Source organism: Panthera onca, chromosome D3 (assembly GCF_046562875.1).
Source record: "Panthera onca isolate mPanOnc1 chromosome D3, mPanOnc1 haplotype 2, whole genome shotgun sequence".
NCBI classification, from domain to species: Eukaryota; Metazoa; Chordata; class Mammalia; order Carnivora; family Felidae; genus Panthera; species Panthera onca.
This window is the reverse complement of record NC_138350.1, coordinates 65987084-65997539: the sequence shown is the minus strand read 5'-3', so window position 1 is coordinate 65997539 and position 10456 is coordinate 65987084. Positions and strand designations below refer to the sequence as shown.

The following is a 10456-nucleotide window of genomic DNA, read 5'->3' as shown; positions in this document are numbered from 1 at the left end:
GCAACAATTCCTGTCATCCATCACTAGGTCATGTTGGTCCCACGCTTGCTCGGGAAGCACAGTGAACTTGCTAGCCCCTCCTCCAACTTGACCTTCCCCTCTCTTTTCATCTCTGTTCCTTGCTCACTGTCAGGCAGGCAAGGAGCTGAAGGCACAATACCCGAGGTTGCAGAACTGGTGCTGCCATCTGTCCCCACTTTTAGGAAACCCCAGCCGAGCCCCCCCATTCTCCACTGCACTCAGGGGAACATTGAGCTCAGCCCAGTCACCCAGCATTGCATGGGCAGGGAAAGCTGGCCCTGCCTACCCACACTGGGCACAGGACATGCTCCTTTTCACCCCCTCCAGCCCAACAGAAAAAGGGCAATAGTTCCCCAATCTTCAGAGCTTTGAGCTGCTTCGCTGGCGAATAGAGTGTGCTGTGATTACCCCGCAGCAGCACCAAGCCACTCGGATCCTGTTCCAGGCCGCAGCGCGGAGAGTTACCTGAAGTTCCTGCCTAGACACACAGAAGAGGGCCTGAAAGCCCAAGGCAGCCTGGGGCAGCTGGTGGCCAACGACAACTACGGTGGCCGACTGGGTGTAGCTTTGCGAGGATCTGGAGCTAACAAAGACGTTTTACATTTTTTAAGGGCTGTAAAGAACTAAAACAAGAACAACAGCTGATGACACAGGAAAGTTACACGAAGTTCCGAGGTCTGTTGCCCACAAAGTTTATGGCACAAGGCCACGCCCCTTTGCTGACGTAGTTTTTACGTAGCGTGGTAGCTGCCGCGTTTCCCTTCCCGCCGTTTGAGTTTCTCGAGGTGAACCCGCATCCGGAGCGAGCGGATGATCCTCGCTCTGATCCAGGGTCGGAAGGTGAGTAGTAGCGTAACATGCGTTGGAGCCTGCGTCGTTCTCTTCCGTTCGTCATCAGGCAGCTCTTGTCCTCCCCCATCTTCAGGAGAAGGGTGAGTACAGGGCAGGAAGGAATTTTGAGAGAGGGAGACCGCGTTCACCTCGCTGTTATTACCGCGTATTATTACGGTCGTAACACGATTGGTTACTGTTGGTAAACTCTTACTGTGCCTACTTTAGAAGTCAGACTGTGTCACAGTATGTATGGATAGGAGAAAACCTAGTTTATAAAGCGTTCCGTGTCAGGGTTGCAGGCATCCTCCGGGGGTCTTGGACTGGCCCTGCAGGGAAGTGGCGGTGGGGGGCGTGGGGAAGGCGTGGAAGACTCCTGTATTGCGTGTGGGCTGCTTTCATGATACAGCCGCGGAGTGGAATAGTTGCAACAGAGACCAGGCAGCCTGCAAAGCCTAAAATATTTACCACCTGGCACCTTATGGACAGGTTTTGCCTACCCCTGACATAGAGAATGAGAGGCCATGGCACGCTCTAAAAAAGAGCCCTGACTTCAGAGGCAGGAGACCTGGCTTTGAGCCCCTCTTGCATCATTTAGCAGCTGTGTGTCCCCCGGGAAGCCACCTTGCCCTCTGAGCCTCTGTTTCCCCATCTGTAAATGAGAATGTCAACAGTATCTGTCCTGCCTGTATCATGTGGCCATTGTACGGCTCAGGTGTCGTCGAGGACGTGCAGGGACCTCGTGAGCTGCAAGGCCTGGGTGACTGTTGCCTATTATTTGCCCTAGAAGGTGGGCCAGCCCTGGCCCGTCCTCCTTCAAGTCCTTCCTCCCATCCCTGTTCTCTGTCCTGCCTTGTTCCCTTCTGGCCCCCAGGGCGGGGATTTCTACTGGCCTTGGACCTTTCCCTCTGGCCCTGTTGCTCTCGCCAGGAAGGCAGCCACATTTCACATATGGGCATTTTGCTCTCACATGGATCACCAGATCCAAGGGGTGAATTCAACACATAAAAACCCACTTGTGACCAGAATTGCAAGTTTGTGCTCATTGAAATTCTGATCACGGGGAACTGGGGGGCTCTCGTGACCACTTGGGAGGAAGGCTTGATGCACTGTGCTGACAGTCTGGCAGCCGGGAGAGAATGAAGCCCTGCTTTTATCCCGTCTTGCTCTTTCCACTGTATATGCATTTAATCACAATTTCGGGTTGGCGCTGGGCCCTCGGCCTTGTTTGGAAAATGGCAAATCAGATAGTATGGGGGTTCTGCTTGAAGAGGAAATGTGGACGAAAAGCAGGAGAACAGTAATATAATAAGGCTCATTGTCTATCTTCGGGGCCTTTTACAGAGTGGTTTTGTGAGGTGTGCCTTGCCCGCCCCGCTGCAGCCCTCAGCCCTTCCCCAGTGTGGTCAGAGGTCATCTGGCACATGGGAGGGGGGGTGTCTTGCTTCTCACTCAGCCAACTATGTGGAGAACCGGGGCCCCATCTTGCCATAGAGAGTTCTGCAGAGGTGAGAGAACAGTCCAGCCTTATTCCAGAATCGATTTCCTACTGCATTCTGTTCAGCTGACTTTCTGACCCCTGGGCTTGGGCCCTTTGTCCACCTCAGCCAGAGAGTTCTGGAAGCTCCTTCCACCCTTGGCTTGTCTCCTACATTGCCTCATTCCAGCCCTGATGACTCCTTCTCTGGACTTCCCTGGGACTGGGATGCTGTGTGTTCCCTAAACCCTGCATAGGGTCCTGCTCCCCAGGCCTGCCTGTACCAGCCTCGGGCACCTCCCCTCTACTTTGAGGGGCCCCCTCCATCTCTTGACTTCTCTCTCTAGTCTGCAGGCTGCCTTTCCTGGTCAAATGTCATGGAATTGCAGATTGAAAAGGACCCTTAGTGTTCTCACATTCTCTCACCTCTGGCATTTTCTTTACAGCCTCCCTGACAGATGGCTCTCCACCAAAGTGCTTGTCACAAAGTGACTGCTTAGATGTCTCTAGGGATGGGAAACTCACTTCCCCCAAGGGCATCCCATGCCTTTGTTGGATAGCCCCAGGTACTAGAAAATGTTTCTTTTGGTGAGCTAAAATATCTTTCTTTATAATTCAAGTGCTAAGTCTAATTCTGCCTTTTGGAACGATGCAGAATGTCTGCTACTCCTGCCCTGAGTGCTCCCCTACCCCCCCTCATCCTTTCTCCTGCTGCCCTGTGCCCAGTGCTGTCTGGCATCCTCTTGCCCTCTGACTGACTGATGCTCAGCGGTGGCCTTTAGCGCCTCCCCCACCCCCCTGGTATCACCAGCCAGGGGGCCCTGGGCATCTTGTCACCCTGCAGAAGGGACTTGCTTCTGTGTGAAGTGAGCCCCAGACTGGACCTGAGAAAGGATGTGAGCCAAAATGAATGGTTCTCAGAGACCCTGCCAACCAGGAGAGGAGAGAACAACCCCGCAGCCAGAGGCCTCTGCAACTTGAAAGATGATCAGGAGCAGGGGCGGCTGGACATGGCCAAGGCCTTCTTGGTTCTTCACAGCCGTGTGTCTCAGGAGCTTCCGGGGGCGGGGGTGGGGGGAGGGAACCTGGAAATTGCCTTGTCAGCAAGCTAGCCTAAATATGGCCCAGATTTCAAGCCACTGACCTCGGGGTTGCCTGAGTCTGGCCTCTTCTGAAGACCATGGTTCTGCCTCCCATCTCAGGGGCGCTTCATGGGGATCCGGGGGGGGGGGTGTGTGTGAGAATCTCGGAGATCTTCGGTTGGGGACAGGATTGGAGGGTCTTCCCTCTCTCGTGATGGGTCTCACCGAGTGAGGTTTGAGGGGAGAATCACTGCCTCCTGGCTCAGGTTCTCAGCAAGTTAAAGATCAGCCTTCAGGGCTGTGGCGTATGTCGGGGGGTGTCCTCTATGGGTGCCCTGCCACATTCTGCATCGTGTCGTCTCTAGATGGCAGAGGCAGGGCAGGATTCGAGATGGGGTTGGAGTGAAATTAGGTTTTCTCCTTGTCGCCCCACCTCTCACTCCTTTGCACTGAGCAACTTCCCCGGGACTTTGAGCTTTAGGAAGTTCAACTCAAGTTGTTTTCCGATACACTTAGGGAGGTTCTAGTATGTGCCCAGCACTGTGCTAGGGAACGTGTGTGTGGGGAGCCATATGTGAAAAGGAAGTCCCGCCCCAGACCTCTTGTAAATTCCTGAAAATCTTAGAAGCCTCACCTGCAGGAAACACCAGACTGCACAAGGCAGTCCTTGGTGAACTTGGAAATCATCGGCACAGACAACATAGCAGAACCAAGGAATGCAGGGGAGAAAGGCCCGGGGGGCTAGGACATCAGGGAAGGCCCCAAGGAGGCCGTGGGCAGAGGGGCTGGAACTCTGGGCCTCAATTAAAACAGTTCGATTTTGTTTTTATTGAGGTGTAATTGACATGAAACATTATATTTGTTTCAGGTATACGAAATAGTGATTCGATGTGTGTACATATTGCGAAATAATCACCCAAGTCTAGTTAATAACCATCACCACGCATAATTACGATTTTTGTGATAAGAACTTTTAACATCTACTCTCTCAGTAACTTCACATATGCAATGCAGTGTTATTAATTATAGTTGCCATGCTGTACATCCCATGTCATGATTTCTTTCCCTTATAACTGGGAGTTTGTACCTTTTTAAAAATTTTAATTTATTTTTTTAAAGTTTTTGTTTTTTGTTTTTTGTTTTTTTTTATCTGAGAGACACACAGTGTGAGTGGGACGGGGCAGAGAGAGGGAGAGGGAATCCCAAGCAGGCTCCACACTCAGTGCAGAGCCCAATGTGGGGCTTGAACTCATGTAACTGTGAGATCATGACCTGAGCCAAAACCAAGAGTCAGACACTTAAGCGACTGAGCCACCCACGTGCCCTGAGTTGGTACATTAAAAAAAAAAAAAAGTTTTTTTAATGTTTTTATTTATGTATTTATTTATTTATGTATTTATTTATTTATTTATTTTAAAGGTTTATTTGTTTTTGAGAGAGACAGAGACAGAATGTGAGTGGGTTGGGGCAAAGAGAGAGGGAGGCACAGAATCCAAAGCAGGCTCCAGGCTCTGAGCTGTCAGCACAGAGTCCGACGCGGGGCTCAAACTCAGGAGCTGTGAGATCACAACCTGAGCCGAAGTCGGACGTCCAACCGACTGAGCCACCCAGGCACCCCTCATTTATTTTTGAGAGAGACAGAGCACGAGTAAGGGAAGGGCAGAGAAAGAGGGAGACACAGAATCTGAAGCAGGCTCCAGGCTCTGAGCTGTCAGCACAGAGCCCAACACGGGGCTCAAACTCATGAACCGTGAGATCATGACCTGAGCCCAAGTCAGACATGTAACCGGCTGAGCCACCTAGGAGCCCCAGAGTTTGTACCTTTTGACTCCCTTCACCCATTCTGCACACCCCCTTATACCCCACCTCTGGTAACCACCAATCTGTTCTCTGTATCTATGAATTTGGGTTGTTTTTTTTTTTTTTTAATTTTTGTTTTGGGGATTGGGGGGGTGTGTTTTGTTGTTTGTTTTTTAGATTCCACATATCAGTGGAATCATGTTATGTTTGTCTTTCTGTGACAGGCTTTTTTCACTTAGCAAAATGCCCTCAAGCTCCGTTCATGTTGTTGCAAATGTCAAGATTCTCTTCTTGGAATGCTGTTCATGGCGGAATAGTATTCCATTGTAACAATTATAACACAACTTCCTTATCTATTCTTCCATGGATGGACACTTAGATTTTTTCCATGTCATGGCTGTCATAAGGAATGCTGCAGTAAGCGTGAGGGTACAGATACCTTTTTGAGTTAGTGAAACACCTCTAATTTTTATTAACTTCACGTATTGGGAGTAAGAAATCTGAACAAAATTCTTCTACATAAAAAATAGAAAGTCTTTGAAGGAAGGGAGGAGGGAAAGGAAAATTGCCTCAGCCCTCGGAATTGTTGGGACCCAAAGAAAGTCTAGAGGAGTCTTCCTTCCCATACACACACCGGCGCCTGTCCTTTGCTCCCCATCCTAAGGCGGGCTCCAGCTGGGGAGACCTAGGTGGGCTCAGCATGTTGGTGAAGTTTACAGTGAGCCCATCTCCCCTACAAGGCCTTGGGCAAGGCTGAGGCATTTGTGGGTTACAGTGCATGGGTTTCTGCTCAGCAATTGGGGGAAAGATAGAAGAAGCGATACAGATCTTTAAGTAAGGTGACCACGAAGCATGCATGCGCTGGCTACTCTTGGTGCCCCAGTCTTTGCATTGGTTATGGCCCTGACAATTTACATATAGATTTGATTTTCACATGCAGAATGTATTTTCCCCAAGTAATTTTTGCACTGTGATGTATGTGGAGAACAGATTGGAGAAGGCAGAGTAGATGTGCAGTGGGGCCAGTAAGAAGCATTTCAATATCCAGGGGAGATTGGCTGGTGGTCTGGTTCAGTGTGGCATTTGGGCTGATTCTTGCATCCCAAGGCAGTATGAAAACAGAAGTTTCCTCTATCTCTGATTTATGCTCTGCACACCATTTAGCTTTAGCAGTGACCATTTGACTTTTCTTTTCTTTCCAGCTTTATTGGGATATAACTGACATATAACATTGTGTGAGTTTAAGGTGTGCGATGTGTTGATTTGATACAGGTATATACTAGCAATGACCATTTGGAACCAATGTCAGGCAACTTGTTTCTTGCTCTGTTTTTGACAGCGATGGTGACACTTCCTGTATTGCTGGAGGGAAGGGTAGGTGATGTGGTAGCTGCCTTGGGGCCTTTTTTCTTCTTTCTCAAGATCCTAATGAGCTGGGGCTTTCTCTGTCCTCATTCCCAGGTAACAAGTACGAAGTCAAGGTATGCACTGGTGATGTCATTGGTGCAGGGACCGATGCTGATGTCGTCATCAATATCTTCGGAGAGTATGGAGACACGGGTAATGGGTTTGAAATCCTCTCTTCCCTAGCTGTGCCCTGTTCTGCTTCTTAGCTGGGCTCTTCCCCCCACTCCTGGCAGAGGAAGGCAGCTCCAAGTCTCTTCTGTTGAGCAATAATTCTGCCTGTGGTGTGGTTTGTCACAGCCTTTCCTGGGCAGCAAGGTGCTCATCTTGTAAAATGTATGTGTGTGATGTGTTTTCAGAATAAGGTGTTCTTGGGTTCGGGTCTATTTAAAATTGTCCTTCATCCTAGACAAGAACAGACCCAAGCTTTACTTCCATCAGGGAGCTCAATTGTTACTTTCCTAACCTCCTTAAGCTCCATCTTGAGTTATATTTTGAATGTGGCTGGGCATGGCTTGATTCAGTGCACTGGCTTGATGCAGACCAGAATGGGATCAGGGGATAGAATTAGACTTGGCTTCATGGGTGAAGCAAGAGCTGAGGACACAGACATGGCTGCAGGTGTTGGGAGACCATTCGGGCCAGTAGAACTGGGATGGAGAGTCTCTCCTGCTTCTTCCAATTTTATGAAATAACAGAGGAGTCAGAAAATCTACCGAGGTGTGAACTTTGGACACAATGTATTAAAGAATTCAGAATGCATTGCTGAGCTTATAAGAAGAGAAGAGAAATCTCCAGGTGCCAGAAATCAAGAGGGAGCTCAAAACCAAAGAATTAGCTCTGAATTGGTGCTGTGGCTCTCGGAAGGAGGGACCTTTCATGTTCAGTTATCTACAGGATAGATTGTCATCCCCATTTGGGGTCAGAAAATGAGATTTCGTCCTGCATGAAGCAAGACAGGCAAAATTAGAACCGCATATAAAGCCAGGAGCCCTGAAAGTTCACAGGAACATCTTCAGTGAAAAAATAGGCCAGGAAAAAATTTGCTCATCAGTACAGTAACCTTATCTCTGCAAGAGCTCTAGATTGAAAAGACAGTTGCTGAGAAATCGATACCTCCTGCTTGCATACATGTGGGCTTGACCTCCGATTTTACACTACAGGTGTGATTTGGGAACCCCCACTCCCCCAAAGGACACAAAATTGGTTCTGTGCCAGTAATACCCTTGGGAGTTTACAGAAGCATTGTATAACATTCCCAAAGATAAGGTACTGGAGATGACTTCACTTTCCAAAATTACCAAACACTCAAGGGCATAATCCACCATGACTAAACATCAGTGGACACAATAGATTAAATGCTGCAGAATTTCAGATAATAATCTGAGAAAAACTATAGTTTAAGAATGTTTAAATGGACTAGAGACATGAACAAAACAATGGAAGAAAATAAAAAGTCCCCATGAAAAATATAGTAAACAGAAATATAGAAAATGAAAATGTAGTTACCAAATATAAACACTTAATGGATGTGCTAGGCAACACAATTAGAAACCACTGAATAGAGATTATAAACTGTAACACAAATAAGAACAAAATACTCAGATATAGCAGAGGTATAAAGAGTTGGAAAATATAAATGAGAGGTCATGAGATGTGTAGGACAGAGTAAGTTGTGATAGATGGTGAACAGGAGTTCCAAATAGAGAATCCATAGAATAAGCAAGAGGATATATTTGAAGAGATAATGGCTGAAACTTTTTCAAAATTGAGCAAAGATACGAATTTTCAGATTAAAGTAACAGAAGGAATCATTGAGCAGCATAAATGAAAACAAATCCACATTTAGATACATTGTGGTAAAACCAAAGGCAAAGGGAAAGATCTTAAAAGTAACCAGATTTGGCAGATTCTCTTCCACAGAAACAATTAGGTTGATAGCAAATTCCTGTCTGCTACCTACACAAAGTCATAAGTTCATGGAATAATAGCTTTAGCATTCTGAGCAAGAATATATATCAACCTAGAACTCTAGATCCAGTTAGGTTATCATTCCAGAGGGAGGGCAAAATTAATGAATTGCCTTGCAAACAAAGAGAAATAGTTACCACTCATAGACTTAAGCAGCCACTGAAGAAAGTTAAATCATAATTAGGTTCTTGGCCACAGTTCATTCCCCAAGTGATAGGAGAGTAGAGACATTGATGAACTTTAGACCTCAGTGAGTCCAGTATGCATATTAAAATTGTAAAAGTAACCATGCCCCCCCCAATACAAAATGTGTAACTTCTAAACCAATAGAGGGAATAAAGAGAATAAAGCCTCAATAAAATCCAGTAGAAGGCAGGAAATGAGGAAAGGGGAACAAAGAAAAAGAATGGCCAATCATAAAAAAAAGTAAATGTATAATAATCACAATAAATACAAATAAACTAAACTCATCAGTTAAAGGATGGTGTTTTCATATTAAATGAAAAGAAAGAAAAATCCAGCTTAAACATGTGATGCTGAAGGGCTGAGAATAAATAAAACTGAATGACAAAGGTCAGGAGCATGTCAATAACACAGAAGATGGTTGTGTAGCTATATTATTATTCGTCAAATTAAACTTTAAGGCAAAAACCACTTTATGAGAAATAAAAGTATATCGGACAATGACAAAAGGAACAACGAACCTACAAGATGTAATAATTATGAACGCTTATAAATTTTACAGCATGTTCTCAAAATGTGGGAAACAGAAATTAACTAAATTCTTGAAGAAACTTGACGAATGCATAAGTATAATGGAAGATTTTAATACATCACTCTCAATAACTGATAAGTAAAATGGATAAAAATTTAGTATGGATACAGAAGACTTTAACTACACAGTTAATAAGCTTGATCTACTGGATCTATGTAGATTCCTGTGTCCAACTGGTAGAGAACACACATTCTTTTCAAGCACTTAATGACCACATACTAAACCACAAAGCAAATCTTAACAAACTGAAATTAAGCAATAAGACAGAGACAGGATTCTTTGATCACAGTCAGTAAAATTAGAAGAAACTCCAACCTCTCAGTCCATTTGGAAACAAATTTTAACTTTCATGAAAAATAATCAACTATAAAATCCAGGAGAATGATCAGAACCATGGGAGAGAAAGTTTAATAAAGATGCTGGGTACAAGATTAATAGATAAATCTTAATAGAAACAACAAGCGAACATTTAATTCAAAAGTAAATTAATAGCAATATTAAGGTGCCTAATAGCACCTTACAATGGCAATTATAAGGTGCCTAAGAAAAACTAACAAAAAGAGCTTTCTGTAAAGAATATAAATATTTACTTGAGGATATACGAGAATATTTAAACGGAGAAATATGCTCGTGGAGGAGAATGGTCTCAAATTCATTAAGAAGTCAAATTTTCCCAGATTAGCCTGTGAATGCAATGCAATTTCAGTTACATTTCCAAAAGGCAATATCCCACAGTTTAAGCCACTAATAAAATTGCCATCCATAAGGGCTAACTATTTCCAAGACTATTTTGAATAAGGAAAATAATATTAACAATATTAATAAGTGAGGGTATTTACTCTGATCTCTAAAAGATACCACAGATCTCTAAAAACTAAAACAGTGTGGTATGGATAGAAGGAGAAACAAACCAGTGAAACAGAATAGAGTCTAGACCCACACAGAGAGATAGTGTTATAAATCAGAAAGAAAGGATGGAATATTCAATTATTGGTGTGCAAACAATTGTCTTACCATATGAGGAAAGATAAAATTAAATCTTTTTACCTTTCACCACACACAAAGGTAACTTCCAGATGGGCTACAGACTTACGT

At 45.1% G+C, this 10456-nt stretch overlaps 1 protein-coding gene across 1 annotated transcript in view; it reads left to right on the top strand.

Moving 5' to 3' along the window:
- The window catches only part of LOXHD1 (lipoxygenase homology PLAT domains 1), a 162619-nt gene that overhangs the window by 30019 nt on the left and 122144 nt on the right, over window positions 1–10456 (top strand). Inside the window, exon 5 of the mRNA XM_060613756.3 lies at window positions 6673–6771. Coding sequence (XP_060469739.3) covers window positions 6673–6771 — 99 coding nt within the window. The remainder of the gene's footprint in view (window positions 1–6672; window positions 6772–10456) is intronic.